At 38.6% G+C, this 27,103-nt stretch overlaps 1 protein-coding gene across 1 annotated transcript in view; it reads left to right on the forward strand.

Moving 5' to 3' along the window:
- si:dkey-215k6.1 (transmembrane protein 132D) overlaps positions 1-25,303 on the forward strand; it is a gene marked incomplete at its 5' end in the record, with an annotated part of 187,447 nt that extends 162,144 nt beyond the window's left edge. Inside the window, 10 exons of the mRNA XM_044329502.1 lie at positions 4,677-4,882; positions 11,471-11,534; positions 11,756-11,887; positions 12,708-12,785; positions 15,552-15,614; positions 16,432-16,560; positions 18,856-18,984; positions 19,126-19,425; positions 19,536-19,810; positions 20,619-25,303. Of these exons, the coding sequence (XP_044185437.1) occupies positions 4,677-4,882; positions 11,471-11,534; positions 11,756-11,887; positions 12,708-12,785; positions 15,552-15,614; positions 16,432-16,560; positions 18,856-18,984; positions 19,126-19,425; positions 19,536-19,810; positions 20,619-21,246 (2,004 nt within the window). The remainder of the gene's footprint in view (positions 1-4,676; positions 4,883-11,470; positions 11,535-11,755; positions 11,888-12,707; positions 12,786-15,551; positions 15,615-16,431; positions 16,561-18,855; positions 18,985-19,125; positions 19,426-19,535; positions 19,811-20,618) is intronic.
- Positions 25,304-27,103: the final 1,800 nt, after the last annotated feature.

Raw genomic sequence — 27,103 nt, forward strand, 5'->3', positions numbered from 1 at the left:
CATATTCACTCTATTGCTAAGGTCGTTCCATGCGTTGTTTGCGTCGTCCACTCGCTTATTTTGGGTCCGATTTTGGCTCGACCGTGTACGGATGTATCTGAGAAGTTTCTATTTCAAGTAAAGAACAAGAAAAAGAAGTGAAATCCTACAACTACTGTTTGTTTACACAGCCTCCTGAGCTGCTGGCCAATCAAAACTGAGTGGGTAAGGGAGGGGGGGGGCCTTAAAGACACAGGAGCTAAAACGGCCTGTTTCAGACAGAGGCTGAACTGAGGGGCTGCATAAAGGTCCAGTATAAGGAGCTTTTGGAAGTGTAAATCATGCAAAGATTTCCCAGTAAAGCCCCAGAATAAAAATATAAACTTCAAAATGTGCATGATATGACCTCTTTAAGTCATCTTATTTTATAGTATGCAATTAAAAATCACAAATAGAGCACCTACGCGCTGTTATGCATCCGTTCTTCATTAGTAATTCAGAGTCCATCCTTCTGTGCACTAAGGTGAAAACAGTATTTTGTAAACTCAAAACTAAAAAGTTACAAGGTTATTTCCTCACATTTTCCAATTGCTGATAAAAAAAGAACTTAAATTTAATTTTTCTAAAACGTTCCCCTGAGGCAGATCAGAATTAATTCAGTAAACCTGGTAGAAATTACAGACCTAGACAATGGCTACAGCAGTAGTTCAAGCAGAACCATTGTGCATTCTCCCTGACTTCTGCTGTCTTATACCTTCATTGGAAACTGAACCCTGCCACAGTAACCAAGTGCAGTTTTCACACTGATTTACACCTGGAATATAAAAATGATTTGGAGAAATAGTTTGAGGCACCAACAGTCTAACATCCCTTTGATGTTAACAAGCGGTAAATCAGGTTTCAGAGAGAGAGGAAGATGAAGAGGGAGACTGTGCAATGGGGGAGGGCAGGCGAGGTAGAGACAAAAGAAAAAGAGGGGGTCAAGAGAGGGAAATAGTGGATGTTGGGGGAGATTTAATGAAAGTTAAAGGGACAGAAGAAAAAGGGAAATTGAAAAGAGGAAGCAGAGAGAGGAGAGGGGTTGGGCACCTTTCCTTTTATGTCAGGGGAGCAGAAGCAGAGAGAAGAAAGTAAAATTGAAAGAAATTAAAAGGTGAGAGGAGATAGAGAGGAAACGCTTTAGCTCTGATGTACAAAATGTTAACCTCTTTTGAGATCAAAGAGTTTCATGAGGAAGGAAGAAAAAATGCAATACCACACAAAGTTTAAGTCCTGTGTGTGCTTGTTTGTGTTTATCTGAGAAATAGGAAATTCTATCCAGAGCCTGATCCGGCCTGAACCGCACAACAATCAGCCAGGAACTGACATGAAACCAGAGTCTGTATTTTAATGTCAAAGCTCATGAATGTTCTCTAATTTTTTTGTTAAATGGTTAAAACAACAGAATCTCTAGAATAAGACAAAGTGGCAAGTGTTGAACCCTCACTCCACATACTCTTTACTTTCTCAATGAACAACCATTTAACGTGAAGCCAAAAATGTTAACTAATGCAATCTGACAAGTTGCGACCGCTTGGCATTAGTGTGTGTTTGCAAACCGATCTCAAGATTATCTTGATATACTACCACGTTTTTTTGCCAAATATATTTTGGGGGAACCATAATTGCTGCCTGGAATATTTTCATGAGAAACTTTTTTTTTTTTCTTTCCCGTCAAGGAAGTGTTACCTTCAAGTACTGCACAAAAGTCAGGACGGATGATGGGCATTCAAAGCACAGGACTTTGACACTGAAGGGCAGAATTCTGGGATAGACATTGAAAAGAGGAAACAAGTCTTGTGTTGTACTTTAAGTCTGCATTAACTGTTTCAATATTTAACCAAGACCACAATCTCTCTCTAAGCCTCGAATGCTTTAACGAATGCAAACGAGTATCACTCTTTTTCGGATGCATTCGTTAAAAAATGGGTCCACACTATGTTTATATAAAAAAAAACTGTTTCTTTCAAAAGATATATGTTTTTTCAAATGTGTGCAATATTAATTTTAAGAGAAAGCGTTGCTGATGGAACAGCACAAAATAAAATTTGTTTGCATGAGTTTGCATTTTCAGTAAAAGTATATTAGTAACTTTAATGCTGACATTCAAATTTATTAATGTTTAACAAGATAGAAGTAACCTTTAACATTTGTGTCATTTAAATGTCAAAAGTGTCATTTTATATAAGTCTCCAAATTGAACTAACACAGGCCTGACCTATTGAGTTATATAACATTTTAGCAAACATTTGCCTACGTACATATGCAGTAGACTGCAGGGTTGGATGTTATTTCTCTTGAGTCCACAGACCCAAACCAACTTATTAGAATTATTATATAATTATTTTAATCACTTATTTATTTAGTCGATAGGACTGACATAAACATGAAAGTCAAACACACCAGGAATAATATTTTTGTGTGGAAATACTGCTTATTTTTGGGACTTTAAGGAGTCAAATTTAAATATACGAGTCTTAAAATACTGGAATCAATTTATTCACAATTTCTAAGTTGTAGTTGTAGTGTGAAACCAAATTCTCAGAGAAAAATACAGAGAACAAGACCTCAGTTTTAGGTGCCAAAAAATACAAAATGGCAAAACATTGTCAATAATTGTCGGTAAGTGAGGTTGAGAGTAAAAGATTTCTGGTTCAAGTCGCTCCTGGGAAAATGAAGGCAGTGGGAAGGTAACAACAAATTCCCAAATTGATGCTTCTCCACAAAATTTAAGACTAGTGAGACTGAGTGTGTATGAATGGATAAATATCAAACAGGGTGTTGCTGCAAAAGAGCATAGAGGTAGATTAATGTTAAAAATACATATACACATCTAAACATGAAGTGAGGGAATGAAAGTGAGGTGGGGCTGAGGGGAAGGAAGGACTAAAGATTGGCAGTTTTGCAAAAGAAAGCAGCAGGAGGTGGAAGAGCATTAAAAAGTAAGACAGGCAATAAGACAATAAGAGAGTTCAACAGACTGCATGAGACCCGAAAGCCAGACAAAACGAGTACTTGATAAATGTAAAGCTGAGAGTGAAATAAGAAGGGGTGGGGAGAAAGAATGAGGTGCACGGGATAAGTGTAGCGTGGAGAGATGAAAGAGGGTGTGAGAGATAAAACGCGTATAAAACTCAGAGGGGGGGAGAAGGAGGATAAGTGTAGGGTAAAGAAAGAGGGGGAGGAGAGGTTATATACATGCCACAGATAGGTGAATGACTGTGGAAGTAAAAAAAAAAAGAACAGAAATAATGAGAGAGAGGGAAATAAATACAGTGAGAAACAGAAAAAAACAAATGACAGTAAATATATTTAACACAGTTTTGCAGCAACTGATATGATTTCATGTTTATTTGTTTCTATATGTTTTAGTCTCTATTCTGTATATTGATTGAAAAATTGTAGTTTTTTGTTCTTGATGCAGGGAACTACATTTTTATTGACAAAATATTAATCAAAACTTGCTGAACTTTAATTTTATTTTGAAAAAAAAACAACTTGTTTGCTGAGACAACTAGTTTTTGGTAGCATTTTCTTACTATTAAGTACCATTCGGTTCCACTGTCCAGTGTAATTATCTGTGGTACTGACAGGTGCTGGACAGGTACAGAATAATATATAAACCCTGACTAAAGATAATACAATACCGTATATACTACAGTATATTGTATATGTACAGTAAAGCTACCACAACAGCTTGGCAAACCATCACATTATGCCCACATTGGGTTATATCATTTTCTTCTTTCATGAATGCTTTGTTGGTATGAAAAAAACAACAAAACATGTGGGACGATTTGTTCAAAAAACGTCAACTCAATCAGTCACACAATCAGACACGCGAGAAGGGTGAAAATGAAACTGACTAAATCCTGGCTTTTTCATTGTTCTGCCTGTCAGATTGTTTGTAAGGGTGCTGTCCACTTCCTGAAATACAACCATATTAATCCAGTGTCTACAGACATTTTTTACACTTCAGCACCAATTTCATTTGAATAATTTCGTTCTTAAACTAGATATCCATATTTCCATAATTATGGACTCAGAAAACACGGTGTTTTATTTAAGACATTATGCAACTTCCGCTTCTCTAAAAAAATTCTTGTTCAGATTTGTTGGGAAAGAAAGACAGAAAGATGGCTATTCTCAAACAGATGTAATGTGTCTGCATATGTTCTAGTGGGTTCGAATTAATTATAGTAATGTCTGAAAATTAATGTGATTTTCTGTTTCGAGAATGTCACAGGAGGCATATTTAATACATCGCTTCGGATTGGTGGAGGTGACAAGAACTCCCTGGGTAATCACAAACCCAAAATGCCACCGATGTGTCAGTAAGAAGGTGCAGAAGCATATTATTAACCTTTTTTGATAGGGCACTTTTCACAACAGTGTTCAAAAGTGCTCTACAAGATGAATAAAAATCTAAGCAATCAGTGACAAAATATCTTATTTGCTGCAAGAGCACGGATGTTCTGATGAAAACTCGGTCCAGACTGTGTCTATGGATTGTGCAGCTGAGGTTGCATCTGTTTTTGTGGAAATCACTGAGTTTGAGGTCTGTTTGAGGTCAGTAGGAAATGTCAAACTCTGCATGCATGTTGTCCCGAACTCGACACCGCTCATTTTCTCCTCTTCTGCTCTTTTTCTCTGCTTAGGTTTCCCCAAACTGCGACCAGGTTTTGGTGAACGGCAAAGAGATGCGCGGCCGGCAGTCTTTGGCAGTGAACTTCACCTACCTGCATCTGTCTGCTCAGCTCCAGCTCACCGTGTGGGTGCCCAAGCTCCCTCTGCAGATAGATGTGTCAGATACCGAGCTGAGCCAGGTCAAAGGCTGGAGGGTGCCAATCATCACTAACAAGAGGTGATTTACAATTAGGGAACAAGGAAGGGAAACATAGAGGATGTAAAGATTGTATCTGTTTGTCGGCCAAAATGCAGATGCAGAGTATTTCACATTAATCTTACTGCAGAAAAAAAGGCAGATATACTCTGAACTTGATCCACAGTTCTTGCCTTTGTCTGTGTACTTGTTCTGCTTGAAAGGGAAGTCAATGCAAACAGTTTTTTTCAACAAAAAGAACTGTGTTTTCAGCATGTTGGTCAAAGAGAAAAGAAAGAGACCGAATGAGTTACTATCATTGTAAATGTGGCTCCGTCCATTTCTTGAAAATGCCCACTTAAACTACAGAGCATATAGCATATAGTTGATGTGTGCTTCAATTAAATGCCATCGTCTATGTTCTTTGTTTCAACCATTTACTGAAGACTTTATACTTCAAATACAAAAATGAAACATGGCGAAAACATAAAACATACTACAAAAAGCACATCTCACACGGTAAGACAGGTGCTCTCCAGGCTCGCTCACAGGCTTCAACTTAATTAACTAACAAGCACAGGCAGCTTTTTAAACATTTTAACCAATCACAGAGCTGACTGCTGTCATTATTGGTCCCAATCAAGCACACTGAAAGGAAACTATACAGCTGCTCATCCTTAGCAAATTAAAGACAGCAAAATATAAATTATTTACAAGTATTTCTCTATTATATTTTTATTTTTTTTTGATAAGAGAATTTGAAAAGAGGAAGCCAAGATCTTAAGTTTTATGTGTGTCACTTTGCAACGGAGAGAGACAAGAGAAGGAACCAGTACAATCTATGAATGTGTGTGTTTCTGTCAGCTTTTGTGTGTCTGTCTTTGTGTGTGTGTGTGTGTGTGTCTGCAAGTGTGATATAGTGCTTATTGCATGAAGCAGTTGAAAGCACATATCGTTCCAGCCAGTCTATAACTTCCCATGAGGTCAAGGCCTGCCAGGCTATACTGATGACAACTATTATGGCTTTAGCATCATTGCCATTGAATGAAGCATTCAGTCATTTAAACACACACACATGTGCACACGCACACACTCTCTCAAAAGGGAAACAATGCAACTGGGTGGATCTGGTACATGTTGGTGCGTGTGTGTGTGTGTGTTCATACTTTTATACTTTATTTATTGTCCATACTGTGTGTGTGTATGCTCATGCTTGTCTACTATTTTGTGCAGCTTTGTGTGTGTGTGTGTGTGTGTGTGTGAAGTGAAAAAAGAAGAAAAGGCATAAAGATACAAGGAAAAAGAAGGATTATAGAACAGAATATAAACCTCTATCATGAGTAATAATGAAAAATGTTTGATGAATATTATACAGAAGAAACAAATTATTTTCTACAGCAACTCCTCGTTTTACAGTGTCTTCCTCACAATTCTCTGAAATTATTCATCTGTTTATTTTATTAGGTTGTTTTTTTCCAGTCTGGTTTGTTTCTGCATCTGTTTATTTGTCATTTAGAAATTCTAAATTTAATTTGGTGCAGACTATGGTGGTTCTGGATCCAGTTGCATATCCTGGAATTTTTTCAGAGCATTTCTTAATGTTATGAGATGAGATCATTTTCTCATGAGCTGCTGCCCTTATTTTCATTTAGAAAAAAATGTGTCACATGTATCATGTAATTGTCTGCATGATGAGAATCTAGATAAAAAAAATGTTCTATTAATAAAATAAGAAACTCTGAGGATTATGGAGCCTTGGCACAGTCATATTCTCTTGTTTCTATCCATTTCTATTTGGCTCTTATATTTTCTTTTCATTTCTATATTCAATTACTTTATGAAAGAAATCTCCTTAATTATAGACTCAAATTCATTGAGTCTATAGTAAAACTTTAAGTTCTACAGTAGCTACATCTATTTTCAGCTGTGCATATATACCGAAATGAAGATGTTTTTGGAATCTAGGAAACTTTATCCTCGATATATATGTGTGTATATATATATATATATATATATATATGTGTGTGTGTGTGTATATATATATATACAAACTTCATTTTTGAGGCTTTTTGAGATTTTAATAATAGCATACAACTTCTAACACACAGGTAGACACAGTTGTACACACTGAAAATCAACCTAAATATTCATGTACTTTGGTTAACAAGTCATCATTCCAGTCTGTGTATAGTTTCTCTGTGATTGTATGCCTGCATGCTTCTATGCTTCTATGTTTGTGTATCTGTGTGCGTGTGCGTGTGTGAGTACATGCATGAGCATGTGTGCATCTGTGTGTTGCTCCAATTCCCCATCTTTTGCCCACCATTCCATTCGGTTCTGCTGGGCCTATTTTTCAATTTCACCAATTTCTGCTCAGATAGCCACCAAGCCGTGTGCTCACACAGACACAAACAGACACGCACACACACCTCTATCTCCCCTAACCACTATCTCACAGAGTGAAACACAAGAACTATTAGGCACTCACTCTCACACAGACACATGGCACTGGGACACTGGGAAATGGAAAGAGAATTCCTGTAATATTACCTGGGTCTCACACTCTAGGACAGTTACAGTACACAGAGGTAGTCCTGTGCGTGTGTGTGTGTGTGTCTGTGTATATGTATGATCCTGTGTGGGCCTGCCTGCATGTGGTGTTGTGTAGATATTACACAGGAGTGGAGAGGAAGAAAGACCTTGTGTTTCTTTGTGTGTGTATGCGTGTATTCATGCAAGCATGCGTGTGTGTGTGTGTGTGTGTGTGTGTGTAAGAGACAGAAAGAGATCCTTCACTAGCCATCGAGGGAAAGAGGTTTACTGTTTCAACACTAATAGAGCATTTGAGGCATTCAGAGATTCATTTTATTCCTCTATTTGTGGGTGATTATTTAGCCTCCTCAGGTGTGAAATTACAATACTTTTTATATTGTGTTTTATATATTTTCAAATTTTAAAAATATACAGTACCAAAAATTTGGACACACTTTCCCATTCACTTGAATGAGAAAGTGTGTCCAAACTTTTGACTTGTACTGTATATTTTTTTGTTTTAAACACAAATTGGGCTTTATTAGGAGGTGCACAGTGGCGACAAATAGCAAAGATAACAAAACAACACCACAGATATGAAGCACAGATGAATTTAGTGCAGTTTTTTTTTGTTTTCACTTAAAAGTACTAATAAAAACTGCTGTGTTTTTGCTACTTTATCAAGATTAAAGATCCCCCCATACAGGTTTTAAGGTATAAAAAAACACTGCTTGAAATAATAATTTGTGTCTAGTATGGATTTTCCACAAAAAAAAGTGTAATTGCCTTCCTTAAAATGACATCTACTCCTTCTCCCTCATTGATAAATCCAGAACTTATGAATATGCAAATATTTTTGATTTCAAAGTTTGCAAAACTGCTGGAAATAATATGTCTCCTTCTTCACTGTAAAGTCCACTCTCAGTGTATGTGCAGTGAAGTTGTATATTGGACCACTGTTGGCTCCATTCCCGTTTTTCTTGTGTTTTTCCTGTATTTTCACCCCCTCTACCACTGTGCTCCCGTTTTGTTGTTTCTCCCAAGAAACTCCTGTAATTTGCATGGCCCTCAATCTTCATTATGAATAATCGTCATACCATAAGTTTTGTATGTTTGTCTGACGTTACCCAAGTTGCCGGGTTGTCTATGAAACACAATCTACACACACAATCCACACCAGACATACAATTTCAACCGACCTGTCAGCACAACTCGATTCAAGAGGGGTGTCCACAGCTGCTTTCTGTAAAGGCAGTCTTTCCTCCTGTCCTCTGTCCTCATCCCTCTGCTACTGATATGATTCACTGCCTGCAGGTACTGCGGGTAGAGAGGATTGGCTAGTTTGTCTTTACAAGACAAGCTTTACAAGAATTTTACAATAAGAATTTGCATAATTTTAAGATATGTGGAACACTCAGATAAACAGTTAGCCTTCGTAGAGACAGCTGAACTAGCATGCCAGTAAAAGATACCGGTGGTGGATGGGACACTTCAGGCAAAGCAGTTGAAAATATGGCTTCTCTACATGTTTATGCTTGTTGAACAGGTGGTTTGATAAAGTACTATTTGGCTTTTTACTCGTACAGGTTTTGTTGTACTTACAGTAATGAGCATAGTTATTGTCAACTACAGTAAAACATTATATATCACTTCATCCAACCCTTCTCCCTTAAACTCAGATTTAAGGTGTGCAGATAGAAACTGTCCACTTTCGATGGATGGATGTGAACAGACTTCTAATGTCAAACTCTGCACTTACATCATTATGCAGAGTGAAGCTCAAATATTTAACTGAAGGAACAATAAGAAAAACATGGAGGGGGAATAAAGGTGTTAAAGAAGTCTGATTTTCAGCTCATTGAGAAATACTTGGTGTCTTTTGAAATACACAAAACAGTTCTGGTGTTTGTAGTACACACTGAGCTCTGGGAATTTCAAAAAGGCAGCTGTCTATGGAAAAAAAAACATGTTCTGTGTTTTAGAAGCTGATTATGTGCTTATATGTGATGCTTATATGATGATTTTTGCTGATGGGTGACCACATGGGTGCTGGTTCTAATGTGTGAATCAAAATTGAGTACAGCATCAAAGGCACATAGCTTTTACTTGGTCAGTGGTTCTAAAAGATCAGGACTACAATATTCACATACTCACTACTTCTGAGCCTTCGCACTTAAAACAATTAAAAGTTTAAATTAATTTAAATGTTTAAATTTTCCTGTTCAACTGAGGGAAGGTTTTATGACATTTAGAGATTGACAGCATTCAGTGTAACAGGGAGTGTACAGTGCCTGCATCATCAGGACACTAAGAAATGTTAATTGGAGTGTCATCTGCATAGCAATAATTACCAAGGCCAAGGGGAAGAATATAAGGATTGAACAGAATAGGTCTACAAATTAATCTTTGTGGAACTCCATATGGCATATCAACTTTATTACAGCTAGAAACACTGAAAGAAAAACTTCCAGTTTTGCAGATAGGATTTGAATTACTAGAGAATATAGAAACCAACTCAACTCAACTCAACTCTTGCTTTTCAACAATCCACATATAAAACAAATCAGTCAGTAGTACTCATTAGGTTATTAATAAAGCTTATTAATAACCTAAGCCAGTTTTAATGCTGTGTTGTGATCAGAAACCATTTTGTTACTACTGCAGTGAAGATGTGTGTTTTGAACCAAGACTATTTTCAAGTACAAGTTACAACTTTTATTCAAAGAAGTCATCAGAATTTCCAATTTCAACACCAGAGACAGAAGGAAAGCTGCTGTCTCTCCTTTACTCACTGACTATGGTGTAGGACAGTGGAAGGCAAACAGTGGCCTGTGGGCCAAATCTCTCCAACAAAAATGTTTATCCCCCTAATGAAAGCTCAAGTTCTCCCTTTTATAGATTGCATCAAATCTTTTACATATCTCTTCATAAAGTAAATAACAATATAAACACAGGGCTCATCTAAATCCCAATAAATATGAGCTTGTAACTTCTTATACACTTATACAGGTACACAACATAAATTCAGCCATAAATGAAGCAGGCCACTGTTTATTGTGTGTGGATTACTGATGGGAATTATGAGATCTGCCCTCCGATACAACCCTTAAACTGTTTTATACAAACAAAAACATAAACAGTGGTGTAGGAGGTGGATAGACCAGTCAGGTCAGACGGGGCAGCACCTTGCATGGTAGCTCACTGCCATTGGTATGCGTGTGTGTGTGTGTGTGTGAATGGATAAATTGTAAAGTGCTTTGCATAGATATATAAATGCAGCCATTTACTTACGAAAACATGGCACATAGCGTAACTCTTGCCCCGGGTGATACTTTGTGATCACTACTTATAGAGGAACTCCATTGATTTTACACATCAAAGTCTGTTTACAGGTCTTGAGGAGCACCTCTGCGGATGTGAAGAAAGTTCTATAAAGCCTTTTTATGGCTCCAGAATGAGCTGCGCGAAATCTGATAAACTGAAGACAACAGTTGAGATTACCAGCGGTTCACCCTCAATGTGGGTAATGTGGGCACCAGGTTTTGACGATGAAGAGGAATGTACATAATAAAAAAGACAATATATCTGGTTCTGCAGTATCGAGTTTAACTTTCAAGCGGGAGTCCGACAATGTTACAGGAGTGCAATGCTGAATCTTCCACTTCCTGAGATGCACTGGGGCTCCATCTACAAGGGAGATTGATTTGAAACATTTTCAATACTTTAGCTGACAAAAGTTATAATACTTCAGCTCTACTCTTTAAGAAAAAATACAGGTGATATTACATAACGATGAAGGACAGATTAAATTCAGTTGGGTTTTGTCTATCAAGGCCAGCTACATTTGAAATGATTTGCTCACCCAGGCATTCCAAGAAATGCCTGTGCGATTTAAGTGTTTTAAAAGTGTCACATCTGGATTAAAAAAAGTGTCTTTTCTTTGACTGTGAGTGTAACCTGGAGCAGAGATTAAACAGTAGATTACTTGGAGCTGAGTGTGGAGTACAAAAATGGTGTTTAATTACCAGATAATCTCACCCTCTCTTCTCATTTTCTCTCTTTTTCCCTCTCTGTCTCATTTACCTCTTCTCCTCGCAGACCCACCAGAGACAGTGAAGATGATGAGGATGATGAGAGGAAGGGCAAAGGCTGTACCCTACAGGTATTATTTTATTGCTTTTCATATCACACCTTTAAAGAGTGTTCTTGAAACATTTTCTCCAAAAAAACATTGCTTTAGGGACCCTTAGCTGTATTAAGATCCTGTGCAGTATTATTGTGAACTATTTTCTATTAGTTAACACAAATAATACACAACTAAATATGAGCTCCCAGTGTAGTTAAGTATTATAGTCTAATTTAACCTTTCTCTTGACCCTTCAGTACCAGTATGCCTTGGTGCGGGTTCTCACCCATTTTGTGGCAGAACCTTCTGACCCAGGAGGAGAGATGGTCTACATGCTGGGTACAGACTGGCAAGCTGATATCACTCACTTGGTCTTGGACCAGCTAAAGGTAGATATACAAAACCACACACTTCTGTTCATGCATTAATACCACCCCTTCCTTGAAGGAATAGTTTAACAGAGGGGAAAAAAAACAATTTGCTTTTGCATTTGGTGAAAAGATTGATATCACATTCTTAAGTATGAAGCTAATTTATAACTTCAACTTAACAGAAGACTCAAAGCAATGAGAAACAGCTGAGAAAGAAATATACTTACTAGCACCTCTCACGCTTCCCAAATAGCATGTTGTATATTGTTTAATCTCTGCAAAAACAGTGACGAACATCAGTTTATCTTTCCACAGTGTCTCCACTGGTTGTCTGGCAACCTCAATGGGATGATGAGAGACTCTTTGCACCCAGCTGATGTTCACCAAGAAATGATTACAACACCTTTATACACCCTTAATAACCATAAATTGTCATTACATTATACATTAATACTTGTATATATTAAACAAATGAGATATAACATGTTAATTAGTAAGCTTTAAGAGTACTGGTAGGCATATTTTTGATCTTTGGATAGAGCTAAGCTGTTTCTCATTGCTTTCAGACTGTATGCTAAGCTAGGCTAATCACCCCCTGCCTTTGTCTCCAAACTTATAATGTGCAGACATAAGAGTGGTGTACCTAAAAGAAACCTAAAAAGCATATTTCCCAAAATGCTGAACCATTTCTTTAACCCTTTACTGTAAAGAGTGGTGTTTGACTCTTGATTAACACTTAAAAGTAGTGCTAAACAGGATAAATGCACAAAAGGCTAAAAACTAGTTCACAATAAATAAACTTGCAGTAGTAACTGGCAGCTGTCTTTGTGCTCCACAGGTAGAAGATCCTCGCATTGCCAGACTGATAGATGGACGAATTTTGATAGGGCGGGACCTGGGCATCACCACTATACAAGTACGTGCCCTCTGTTCTACACCCATCACTATACAATTGATCCAGTTTTTTTTACTACCTCAACTGATAGTATCATATAAACCACAAAGCAACCCATTCTCCCTAGCTGAAGCAGCATGTAGTCGACCCCTTAAGTACCATCGGTGGCAAAAATCCTCTCTGCATACAGTTAAGAGGAGGATTAATGAAGTGCAAATTAAACAAAACATAGTCCAAATAAATGAGGAGTGGGACATTTTATGGATCACAAGATTAATTTGTTAGAGCTGCAGATTGACTTAAAAATGCCTTTTCTTGTCATATGTAGCTATTGTGATCTTTCAGCGATATAATAAAATAAAATTGCCCCAAAGTATATAATAAATAAAATTCCAAAGTATAAATATTCTCATGTGTCAAAGTTTGAATCAACTTCGAATCAACCTTTATTGTAAAGCTAATAAATTGGGAGATTAGTCTAAATTTAGTAGCATCCTGGGATCAGTTCTTGAATTGAATTTTAAGAATTCAGACAACACACTCAACATCTCTAAATGTATCTATTACTTGTTGGATAACTAGTGTAAAAAAGGAGGGTTGAGAATGTGCAATTATGTGAAACGCAGAGTAATTTGGCAACTCACAGAGCAACCATAAGCACTCCAGCGAAGTAAACATTATCTTCTCTCCCTCTTCCTTTCGTCTTCCTCTCTTGCAGCTATAAGCCTCTCCTGCTAGCTCGTTACACAATTAGCCACAATTAACTTTCGGATTTGCCCCTGACATCTCAGTGTGATGTCCAGCAATTGCACACCGACACACACACACTCACATTAGCACAGGGTGAACACTTGCACTGAGCACTTGCTTGAATTCCAATAAACTGGGCCATTGTGACTGACTGTGACAGTGGAGGACAATATGTTGGTTACATCTAAGTCTTGCTTTGCTCTTTTATGTTTTAACCTGTTTTCCTGTAGCAGTATATGGTACATAATTTAGTTCGCAGCACTTACATTTGGATGATTGCTTTCAAAAGTATGTTGTGCGTATGTTAGAATTGGGCTGGCATTGAGTTTAGTGCAGCAGTGGGGGGATATCTTGGGGATTTTGGGGAACAGCTGAGTGTGTGTTTGCATCTGTCCCACTGGGGACTGATGCATGCACGCACACACACACACACACACACACACACACGCGCGTGCACACACACAGGCAGCTGTGCTCAGTTTGGTAGCCAGGAGAGAGAATTTACCCAGCATTCCCATCGAGATGCCGGAGTCGACAGCCGTCATTTGATAGTTTGACATTTCAATTTTACCCCCCAGCTCCGTCTCCCCGAGTCTCGCCTCTTCCTCTCCTTCCCCTCTCCCTCTCCTTCCTTTCCCCCCAAGTCTCTCTTTCCCGCCCTCTTATTCTCTGTCCGTGTTGAAGAGCAATCCCAGAGCCGTCAATCATTGCATTTTGTTACCTCGCTGAGGGTGGGATTGAGTTTGACGTGCCGACACGTTCGCTGAGAGATTTTCTTTGTGCGCCAATCAGATCTGCCTGTCCTCCTGTCGCCAGGCGGAGTAGTACACTACAACACGGGGCTCCCTAATCTCTATCACTGTCTGTCTGTCTGCCGCTGCCTCCCTTCCTCCATCTGTACCTCAATCTCTTTCATGTTCTCTCTCTCTCTGCCCCCTCTCACTTTCTATTTGTCATTCTCTCTTTCTCTCTCTCTCTGACACCTACTCCATTTATTCCTCTCTCGCTGGCTGTCTCTCACTTACACTCTTTTCATTCACTCGCTTTTAGCTCTTTAGTTTTGGCCTTGTGCTTTGTTTATGCTGAGTTGTCTTAGTTGAATGCTGACACACTGAAGCGCAGCTGGGAGGCAGACGGGAACACTGTGTGTGTACGTGCATGCGTGTGTGTGTGTGTGTGCATGTGTGTGTTTGTTGTGTGCTCTGCTACTTACCGTGGGTTACATTGTATAATGTGAAATGACTGCAGCCATGTTTCCTAACCAGCATAGCCTTTACACAGTCAATACTCATATTTTGAACCTTTACGAGTGTGTGTTTGTGAGTGTGTGTGTTTGTGTGACATAATTCAATGTCAGCTCACTTGATTAGCCCATGCGTGTGTGTGTGTGTCTTCTGTGCGTGTTAGTTTTCTAACTTCAGCAGACACTGTCAGTTTAGTGGCCCAAAGCACTGTGGTGTTAACCAGCTCTCACTGCTCTTCTGTCAATGTTAAACATTTCACTGTCACCTTAAGGCAATTATCACTGAGACGACAACAAAAGCTGCTTTCATACATCCCACTCCAGCTCCCATGTTGTTTGTACTATAACCTACCTGTGCTTCATAATTTTCTATACTCTGTGCAGCATGATTCACAAGATTCTGTTGTTCACATTGTCTTTTTTTAACATTTTGAGACACACGTTTTTATTCTATCACTTGCCAATCAATCAGTCTGCCAGTAATGTGATGTCTCTTTTTTACCTGGATTTTGCAGCTGCTAATCACAGAACTTTACTGTGTGTTTAGGATTTTTACCTCAAAAGACCTCCTAGACGCTGTGTGTTAAAGCGGCAAATGCAAAAGCTGTCATGAAGTGCAGTTTCTCCATGAATGCTTTCATGAGCTCACAATTGTATGAAATTGTTTTTATGTGAATAGACTCTTTTGCAATTGTAATGATGGTAATGATGCAGATTATAGGTAGCGAAAACATAAATCCTTTAAGTTTTCTGCATGTCATTATATACAACAATTTATGCATTATCTTCTGCAGGTGTTGTCCCCTCTGTCTGACTCCATCCTAGCAGAGAAGACTGTGACTGTGTTGGATGACAAGGTAAAAAAAAAAAAAAAAACAAATTGCTTTATGTAATGTATTTGTGGGATGTAGGTCCCTTTTGTTGGCTAATATATGTTGTACTATGACTGTGTGATTGTGTGTTTTTAAATCTCACTTTGCATATCATTGATTATACAAGGTGTGGGTATTTAACTTAATTGACTAAAAATGAAAGAAAACATCCACATCGCCTCATAATGCAAATGAGCATGTTTATCAGATTAGTCTGAGGAAATTGAAGCCCAGATCATTCGTATATATTCTATACTGAGCAATACATGCCAAATCATACAAGATATGAAAATAATTATATAATTTGGGAGCCTTTAACGTCACCCATCATGTTTCATTGAAGATTTACTTTAATACTAAGCAAGTTCTGTGCCTTCAAATTGTTAGTTATGAATATTGTATGTCTTTCTAGGTCCTTTTTTGCCACTGTTCTATAATACTAATGATACTTTTTGGTAGGTTGACCGCCTAATTTCCCCAAAGAGTATCAACATTTCAATTTACTTCCAAAGTTGAAGTTGATTTACTATTAGTTCTTTCTTAAGTATATAAGAAAATCATTTTGGTGTACTGTAGCCAAATACCTCATCTCTCAGTCGTCCAGTAAGCGGACCTTGCCTGGACCTCTTGTCCATTTGAGCCACTAAAAGGAGAGCAAAAAAGTAAAACTTTAAAAACAAAAAAAACTATGGTTTCCTCTGACAGTCTTAAGAAATAGCAATAAAGCTAGAAACATTAAGCAGCATATGATGACATATGTTCCAGGTACATTTTGAACCTACAGTATCTCTTTTCTATCTAGGTCACCATCACAGACCTTGGAGTCCAGCTGGTTGCATCTCTGTCCCTCAGTATGACAGCGAGTCCTGGAAATTACCAGGCTATACAGCTAACGACTACAGCAACCGACCTGCTACACGCTCCCAAACAGGTAGGAGATACTATGTATACATAACACAAACACACGCAAAAAGCAGGAGCATGCAATGACACACTCACATGCACTGGTGCACACATGCACAGATTAAAATATCTCTATCCCTGCAAGATATCATGTTCTCCATGGGTTGTTTTTATCATATTTTCCAAATGTAACTTGCACATACAGACACATGATAAACATATAGAGACACCTCATTGCTTTTGTATGACTCACACAGGCAAACACACTGATGGACTACATCTTAAGCTGCTCGCATATCTTCAGTAAAACCCCCAAGGTTGTAATCATTGAAGTTAAACAGTAATTCTGTGCTGCGAACGTCTTATCGCTACTATCTGTTTCTCATAATCAGTTTCTAATTAGGAGTGTGTAACTTCCAGGCTATAGCTCTACTTAGCTACAGTTGCAACTACCTAAAGGTCTACAGTACAATACTGAAAAATTTCTATATATTGTCTATTAGAACTACATCAAGAGTAGGTTGTTTTTTTTGACAATACATGCACTTAGGTAATTAACTAATTATTTAAATTTAAGCTACATTTGTCATAAAGTGCATAACCACACATGTAGAAGAAACACACAAACACACCTAAAGAAGTGAACACACACTCCTCCTACACCCTCATGCATACAGTATTGCTAGACTACCATGTTACAAGTTATTCTTGACTCTCTAATCACATTGCCAAGGGTTATTTTATCACACCATCTCAAGCTATTATCCCTTACACCCTCCCTCCTCCCACCTTCCCTCTTTCGTTCTTATTTTATCGAACAATACCGAGTTATAATTTCTATCCGAGGGCTAATTGGTCGGGAAGCAGCTCATTATGATTAAAATATAGATCATTTCTTTTTCCTTTTTCAATCTATCAGTCTTTACTTACATCATTTATCATTACCTGTGGAATGATGATGGGGCAATGGAGAGGGAAAGAGGAACATAAAGGAAAAAAAACAAGACTGGAGGAAAAGAGGGGAAAAAAAGAAAGGAGTGGATGAGGCAAGGAGAGAAGACAATTTAATGTGAAAATACTCTAAATAGAGGGAAAGAGATAAAGTGTTGTTCCTCATGTTGGAGCTTAATTACTTTTGAAGGGAGGTTTTTGCTGTGTTTTACCTACACAATCTTTTCTGTGTTCTGATTAAAGAAAGCAAAGGGTTCTATCCAGGGAAATTAGTGAGGCAAGATCACATAAAGACAAGCAGAAAAAAAAAAAAACTACATTCTCTGTTGAACTGTTTTTATTTGTGGAGAAGCTGCTGCTGGAAGAAGCTTGTTGACAAAATCATTCTTCCTGAAAGTACTTGTGCTCATTGTGAAGGAAGAGATGGTGACTGGAGAAAGAGACAAGAAAGTAAGGAGAAGAGAGTGTGTCTGTGCACAAAGTGAAGTGGTTAGATTTCAGTTACTGCTGTTTTCATGTTTACCTGTTTGTGTGTGTGTGTGTGGGGGGGGGTGGGGGGGGGGGGCATGTGTGGGTGGATGGATGGAGGTGCAGATGTCTCTTATTGTGTGGAAAGCAACACTTATTGTACTGAAAGTAACCGCATGCTATTTATTTCCATTGTGTTGGAAAGGCACACAGTTTAATCATTCTATAAACATATCATACTGTCAAGCTACCAAGGCCAACACCATTGGATGCTTTATCTCATATACTCTCAGAAAAGCAGATTTCGAAGTGTATCAGGATACAGTGCTGATAAGAGCAGCGAGACTGAACCAAGACAGTAAAGTTGTGGGCTGTTATGGACTGTGGAGTCAGGCAACAATTCATCATCGTCACTATGAGCAGTCACATTACTCACAATCATTTGACCCATTACTGATATAAAAGTATCAGTTAGTGCAGCTTCAAAAACCAGATCACCTGAACAGATCTGAATGGGAAATTGAAAAATGTCTTCCCTGTGCAGGTAAAAACATGTCATGTCTCCATCATTGCAGGCATCAATCATAAGCTACTCAGTAATATCATGTATAACCTCTCTAAACAGGGGCAAATATCATGCCAAAGTTATGACCATTTAAAGTTTCACATTTTGACCGTTTTGATCATAGCTTTCTCATCATTTTTCATTGAAACAATTGGATTGTCCAGTGGTCAACAGTAGAAGATGTAAAGAGAATGTCACTGAGGGCTAAGTAAACTTGATATGCTCAACTAATTTTTAGAGGGACACTGAGAAACTACAAAATGACTTTAACACTTTTAATTAATTGAATTATGTGGGAACTAGAATTGTAATCATACTCTGTTTCTTACTCTCATTCAGGAAGCAGCAATCAGTGCCTGGATCCAGTACAGTGATGGTTCAGTGACACCACTTGATATCTATGATCCCAAGGATTTTCTTCTCTCAGCTGTGTCATTGGATGAGAGTGTTATCTCCATAACCAATCAGGTACGAGCCATTCGCGTCTTTCTTTTTCTGACCAATCTGACCAGTGTTACAAAACTTACTGATGAATATGACAGACAAAGTGAGACCAGACTGAAACCTCCCTGCTGTGTTTAGTTATCTTCATGTTGTATTTTCTATTAGGAACAGCACTGGCCAATTGTAGTGGCGGAGGGCGACGGACAGGGGGCACTGGTTCGTGTAGAAATGGTCATCTCTGAGACCTGCCAGAAGTCCAAAAGGAAGAGTGTGTTGGCATCTGGAGTAGGCAATGTGATAGTGAAGTTTGGCGCAAAGAGTGAGGAAAGAGGCGTGTTAGAAAGAGGTGGTCAGGAGGACAGCGGAGGGATGGACAACAGCACCAATGAGCAACGGACGAAGGAGGGAGGAGATTGGAAGTCGAACAGCGCAGCAGCAGATCGAGAGGAAGGAGCCATGAGAAAGGTGGAAAGGAACAATGAATAGATGAGAAAAGATTAATAGAGATTAATATAAAAACCCCCACTTTTTTCATAAAAATGAACCATGTTTATGTGTTAATTCCCATTTACCAGGTTAGCTCAACAACCAAGAGCACAGTAACCCATCGTGCTTCAGGTGGTAAGGCTGCCAGTGGAGGCAGCAGCAGCAGTCGAGGCAGTGGTCCAAGCCAAGCAGGGGACTACAGTAGCTACCCAGCACAAGTGGAGGTACCTGGGACTGGGGATGGTGAGCTCACCCAGACCACTAGAGGACTGTCGGACCTTGAGATTGGGATGTATGCTCTTCTGGGAGTATTCTGTCTGGCAATACTGGTTTTCCTCATCAACTGCGTCAGCTTTGCTTTCAGGTAAAACATTGTGAGAAATGAGGACTCTGTTGTTTGTATCATTTGAAGGGAATTCAGCAATGAAAGCATGTTGGTATGTTAAACAGTAAGGTCTCCATCCAGTTACATCATAGTTTAGAAATCTTTGTGTGGACCACCATGTGAACGTACACACCAAGCACCTGGTGTTGACAATGTCTTAATTGGCTAAACCTAGTTCTCCATGAGTGTATAATCATATGAAAATAAGAATCATGTTTTTGTTACCTTAGAATGAGCCCTTTATATCTAGATAGGGAGCAGGTTTTCTTCCACAGAGTCCGCCATGTTGCACTGCCATATTTCTACAGTAGCCCAGAACAGACAAACCAAACACTGGCTCTAGAGAGGGCCTTTCGCATTTTTTGCAGCCACCATAGGTTCTCCTACATAAGGGCAGGGTGAGGGGAGATGTCTTCAGTTGGCTGCAATCTGCAACCTCATCTCTAGATGCCACTAAATCCTACACACTGGTCCTTTAAGTCCAAGAGTTTTGGTTGCATGTAGCTATCACAAAAAAAGGACAATTTTGCAGAACTTAAAATACCTATTTTTATGCTTACATTGATGAGATATATTTTACACTTTTACTTGGGAGAGTAGACGCCCATTAGACATATCATATCCTTCCAGACTGCTAGTCTGGGAGGATATGAGCCACTTTGATCTAAATCTTCCATCATCTTATACTTTCTGCTATCTATGTGAAGGGATGCCCATTGTCAATATTTAAAAAAGCAGCTCAGTGTGTAATTGTACTTCCATAGTAATTACTTTCTTTCATCTGCAGATACCGCCACAAGCAGGTCCCTGTTCTGGAGGCAGGAGGCAACATGAACCATGCCCATGACTGGGTGTGGCTTGGCAACGAGGCCGACCTTCTAGCTGACCACTCAGACCAATGCCAGGGCGGTCTGCCAGATGAGTGCACCACCATCATTGACCGGAATGAAGGAGGATATGAGGAGAACAAGTACCTACTGAACGGGGCTGGTAACACCTTGGTGATGGGCGTGGGCACAAGCATGGGCACTATTAGTGGGAGTGGTGGCACAGGTGGACACCGAGGCATCACCCATGGACAAACCTTGCCCAGGTCCATCCCAGATCCGCATCAGTGCCTTTCAGCAATTACTACTGGTGGCAAAGATGCCTCTGGTCAAGCAGAGCATTTGAATAATTCCCCGCGAGCCACGGCCGCAGCTGCGGTTGCAGCTGCCAAACGCAAACGCGTCAAGTTCACGTCTTTTGCCACCGTTCTGCCCAATGATAATTCGGGTGTTGGTGGCCCATACACCAACTCCTCAGTCCTGGTAACCAATGGGAGCGAGGATGACATCAAATGGGTGTGCCATGATATGGACCTGGGTCAGTCTGAAATCAGAACCTACATGGAGAGGCTACAAGACAATCTGTGACTTGGGAAGAAACTGAGAAATGGAGGGGCAGAGGATGAGTGCAGGAGGGGGAGGATAGACAATGAGTACAATTCACCTGTAATGCCTTTGCAATGGATGAAGGGAGGGAGAATGGGAGGAATATGAAGTCTAAGTGGTTGAGTATGAAAGTAAGTATGAGATAACAGTGAAGGGAACACAAACCGTCGAGAAGTGTTGAAAAGATTGCTGAACAGACAGATTAAGGGATGCTTACATTTAGCTTCCCTTAGCCTAAGGAAAACATATTGTCATCACTAGCTCACACTGAAAACAATGGTAGCAAACAATAATAACATTTGTTTTATATAATAATAATATTATTATATAATATTATTAATAATATTATTTATTGTGAAAAGATTTGTGTAAAAATCAATAATAAATTCCACTATTGGTTATGAGTGTTTATTTTCGGAATACCAGTAAACCATTGTACTATACAGTAAATTCAGGGTATGTTATTGGACAAACATTAATATGCCACTATACATTTTAAACGAGGATGGCAAGAATGACCTGACATTCTACAGTCTTTTCTACTCATATGGTATATTGCCAACGTTGGCAGTGGCTTTTGATTGATTATTGATAGATCTAGTTTTAATATACAAACCTCATCCCCATGTCATTACTTGCCAAGTCTGCTGAATTGTTCTATAATGAATTACTGATTTTTCTGAGAAATAGATGCGCATTAAAGGTACAGTCTGGTTTTGTTCTATTATGTGACCTGTTTCCTTTTGGCATTGCGCATAAGAAAATATAACATAAAAATATATATGTATATTCCAAGTACTCGACTATAAAATCAGGCACTTCGGTGGGCAATCTTGCTCTTTCCTCAAACAACAGATGTGTCGAGAGTTGGAAAATATGTCACACAAAAGACTGTTTCTCCCTTGGATCCAAGACAGAGGCATTGAAACTTGCACAACTACAAACAGGAAAGGACATTAGCCATATTTGAGCTTACTTCCTGTTTGATGAAACCTTCCAGCCAAATGACGGCTTTCTCCCCGTATTCAAAACCAGTCCTGTCATCCCCTGGCCCCTCTCCTTGTCTGTGATTGGACAGCAGTAGAAACTTTGTGAACTGTGAAATACACAGTGAAATACTGTGTAATACTGTCTGTAAACTAAAGGGGACTTACTGAGGTGTCTCACATAAAAAGGAGGCTGCTTGGGCTTTGCAAAGCCCGACTGAACACTTAATAATGAGGATTATTTAAAACAGAAACCATGTAGGCAACAAGACAGACCAGAGTACCACGGATGCTAACAGGATATACTGAATGACATGACAAAACAAATGAAAAATGCAGTGACACTGTTGAATATCTAACGAATAGATATGGGTTCATGAAACATGTTTGTTCCGGCTGAACGTAATTATATATTTTTTTTTCCTTTTGTTTGTCCTTTTTGATAAATAGAATGTTTTTTATTATGTTTCCTCCTTTTTTTGCCTAATTTGGGAAGATATTAGTTGTAGCTTTTTATTTGGAGAGATTTATTAAGACTTTAAGGATATATGATTCTTTTTCTTTTTCTCCTAGAGATCTATTTATTTAAATTAACAATTGAGAGGGTGAGGAAGGAAAGAAAGGTCAAGGGCAAAGGATGAAAACAATAGACCTGCTGGTGACCAATAGCACATACGAGAATAGTTGAAAGAAAGAAGACGGAACAGGCAGAGGTGGCCTCACCTTCGTTAAGCTCAGGTGATGAGTCATGAAAAACCGACAATAAAAAAGGAGAATTGTAAGATTGTTAAGATTGCAATATTTATTTATAAATGTGTTACTGTTTCAGAGTACACTGTATGTTGTAAATAAATAAACATGCTTCAAAGTGCTTGTGAATAAGATTGCAGGTCACTAGCCAACAACATGGTGATATTTTGTACATTTTACAGTGCAAATATGGTACACAATACTATCTACCACCACAATGTGAAAGTGATCTCAATGGTTCTTTTTCTAAAGATGTTCCTGTCTTTGTTTAAAGTATTGAATGAGTTGTCTTTGTACAGGGTAGGAATCAGTTTACCTCCATAATGAGATATAAAAATGGAGGCAATCCATCGTGCATCACACTGGTCAGTCCAAGAGATCCATTTCAGAAAGAAAACCAAATGGTAGGATGTTTACCTGTTGAAAACAAAGGCAGAATCGGGATTACTACACATACTAAGCATCACTATTTTCAATCATTTGTAAAACAAGACACACAATAAAAATGCACATTGAAATCGAAAAATTGCAAAACAGAAAGAATAGAGGATTGAAAGGATAGAGAGCTTGGATAGACCTGAGCTGACTCCAAATGGGGGAACTAAATGAGCTGCACAGCCTCCACCAAAGCAATAGATATTCTGACTGATGATGACGACTGTACTGTATGTTCTGGACTCATACACATAACTGTATCTCGCCCACTCTAAAGTAGCTGCGGGACTGCTGTGATTGAAGGGATCAGTTGAACAGGTCCAAGTTTGATAGTCTCTTAAGGTACAAGTGTAGCAATGGTCTCAGATGAAAAACCTTTTGACTCTTAACATGCTCAAACTGTGAGTTTAATCATACTTTACGCCTCTGACACCCATTCTACCTGTTGTATAATTTTAAAACTGTATGGATGTGTACTGAAAAAAAACAAGGCTATTTTTAAAAGACTATTTTAGGGTTATTTCAGCTTTTGTTTGATACCAGAGAAAGACAAATCTATGCAGCCATTGTGGAAGGACCACTACAATTTACTGCATGCTTACTAAACTACTGCCGAACTTTAATTGGCACAATTCCCAAGAGGAATTGTTTTAAAACATTTAGCTTCTTTAGCATCTTTGCAGCTGTCAGAAGTTACACAAAATGGTCACAATAGTAGACAGACTAGAGTTTTGTGTTAGTTCTTACTAATTTGGTTCATTCTCTTTGGTTCATTGAGCAATTTAAGGCACAAAATAAGAACACAGTAGGTTTTTATTCTACTCTTTCTTTTCCACATTCCTCTTAGAGGCTCTTTCGCAGAAATGGTTTACAGGGAAATTGATGATTTTCTGGCAATCCAGTCTCCTACAGGATTATGTTCATATGTAACAAATATGCAGAAGCAATTTTCGCAATGTGGGAAGAAGATTGATATTCATACAAATAGCGCAAGGAAAAGTGAGGGTGTGGAGGTCGGGGAGGATGTTGGGTGTACAAGTTCATACTAACAATTAGCATTAAATTTCCCAATATTCAACATAATGCTACACGGGCGACTTCGCATTTTCTCCATTTTACTAATGCAAATTTGTTGCATATGAACATAAGTCTGAGAAGAAAAGTTCCTAGATGAATCTGGATGCCTGTGAATGTAAGGATTAAAGATTCAGTCGTCTATATTCTATGTTGTCAGCCTTGTTATACACCTATTTTGGGCTTTGTGTCTACACAAGATCTGTATTTCAGGTGCTGCTTTATTTTTCTGAGAGAAAACAAGGAGTCCTTGTTTTCAGTGGGTGTTTTTACATTATCAGCCACTGTAGACGTCGCCCCACAACCCCCTCAGTCTCTGTCTTGCAATAAACACTCCAGTGAAGTGAATATACTACCTTAGAACCACATTAGTTCTGCATAATGAAACCTGTATCTTTCAACCAACTTGTAATCAGACTAATGTGTGTAACTTCTAATGGTGGACATAAAGAACACATTTTTCTAAAGAATTCCTTTCAAATGAAGCTGATGCACAGCAGAAGTTCAGCAAACAAGCAGTATATAAAAAAGGGACTTTTACAGTGGCTACACCTGACTGCTGAAAAACAAGTCAGATCACTAAAAGATAAAAATTCTCGTAATCAAAAGAGTTACATTCTTCAAATGGTTGTCAGTCGTTATGTAGTTACAGTGAGAGGTACACAAAAGCAGCAGTTGAACGTGCTACAGGTAGAAGAGGTGCTAATGGGCACGAGCCCTAAAGGTTTTTGACTTTTTCTGTTTTTTTTCTGTTTGCTATTGTCATTGTTTAAACATGGTTCATGGAGGCCAATAAAGACCCATAACCAAAAGCTATAAGCCTGCTCATTTGTCTTATAATACTCTTTTAATGTTTATGAGTCACAATAACAGAACCTCTGCTTTCTGCCACGATAATCTGGTATTTTGAATTATTTTGATTACATTTCTGGTGGACAAACCTTTTGTGGAGATGACATTGTACAGAGTACAATCAGAAAGGTACTGTAAGTGCAGCATAGCTGAGTTAATAGGAATTTATACAAAATGTCAATCTAAACATCACTGCAAGTTTGTGTAGGGGAACTGTCAGTATCAAAAATATCTTTGTTTTTAAATCAGTGTTTCTGATAAGGTTGGTAGTTGGTTGGTTGTTGTTTTCCCCGTAAAACACTTGTACAAATAGACAAAAGGTTAGAGAAAGATTTCCAGCAGTATTTTGGAAAAAAACTATTCAGACTGAGAATGACAGACCCTTTATTTTGGAACAGGCAACTGTGTCATGAAGAGCTAGACGAAAACAGCAGCTGATTTCACTGATTAGCACACCTTCAATCAAAGGGGAGGAACTAATGGAATCACCCGGTGGCGTCTTTAGCCTTGTTTGACACAAGCCAGGCCTGAGCAGAGTCAATCAGAGCTGATGACTGCTTGGCATAGAACGATGCCCGCTGGTTAGAAATTGTGTCTAAGTTGCCCTGACTTCATACTCATACAATCCATGATAATGTCAGTGGATGAAGGCAACTGTAGTCTTTAGAGCCAGGCAATGCAGTTACTCTCCTCCTGCATCATCTACATGTATGATGGGAGACATGACGTAATTTCAAGATGTTTGTGCTCACAAAGCGGACATGAGTTGGAGGGTCACATTTGACAAATTAAGAGATTACTGCTGGGGGCCACTGATTATTTGAGGTCCTCTCCCAATTTTGCTGCCGCTTCAAGGCCCAGCGGGAGTGATGATGATGATGAAGCATTTAAATCAAAAGTTAATTAAGATAATACTTTGTAGCCCAACGGGATTCCACAAATAAGTATGAAATTAGATATCCATGATAAAGTTTACATTTGATCTTAAGTGCCTCTCATCACCCTTTGGCATGTGGATATGTTTTCCTCCAACCCCATCTCATAGAAATGACATTCACTAACAATTAAATTGCAGCAGCAAATACACATTGCTGTAAAGTAATGCTGGCTCAATTACATTTTCTCTCAACATAATAGGAAAATGTTGTTAATTAGTGGATTTTGCAAGTTGCAAAAATGTTAATACTGAACATATGAGTGAAATGTTAAGAGATAATGTACCTAGTTGTTGTTTTTTCCCAGCGTCATTCATTCAAAAAAACGTTATGTGTAAACATAATCCAGGTAGCGATTAGGTTTGTCAGTACACTGTAACTGGGAAAACAGTTACGTTAGACCATATATATATATATATATATATATATATATATATAGGAGATAGGGTTGTTTCCTCACATATGGGCACCGATCATGTCTCATGTAAAGAGATGCATCACGGCTGTTGGGTTTTGGTAGGTGTGGTTCGTCAATGCCCTTTTGAAACATTCTATTAACTTGGTACCTGGCTCTATAAAAACATGTAACAGGTTGTGACTGCTGCCCTAATATTCTTGATATCCTTTATCAAAACATCTGAGACTCCTGAACTTTGACATGAGGATGCCAGTCTACGTAGACATAAGACAATCATGACACATGACTGTATCATCTTAATATTTAGACATGATACAGTCAGATGTAGCTTGACCTTGGCATTCATAATAATAATAATACATTTCATTTATGGAGCACTTTCAAGATAC

Source organism: Thunnus albacares, chromosome 2, assembly GCF_914725855.1.
Source record: "Thunnus albacares chromosome 2, fThuAlb1.1, whole genome shotgun sequence".
NCBI lineage: Eukaryota > Metazoa > Chordata > Actinopteri > Scombriformes > Scombridae > Thunnus > Thunnus albacares.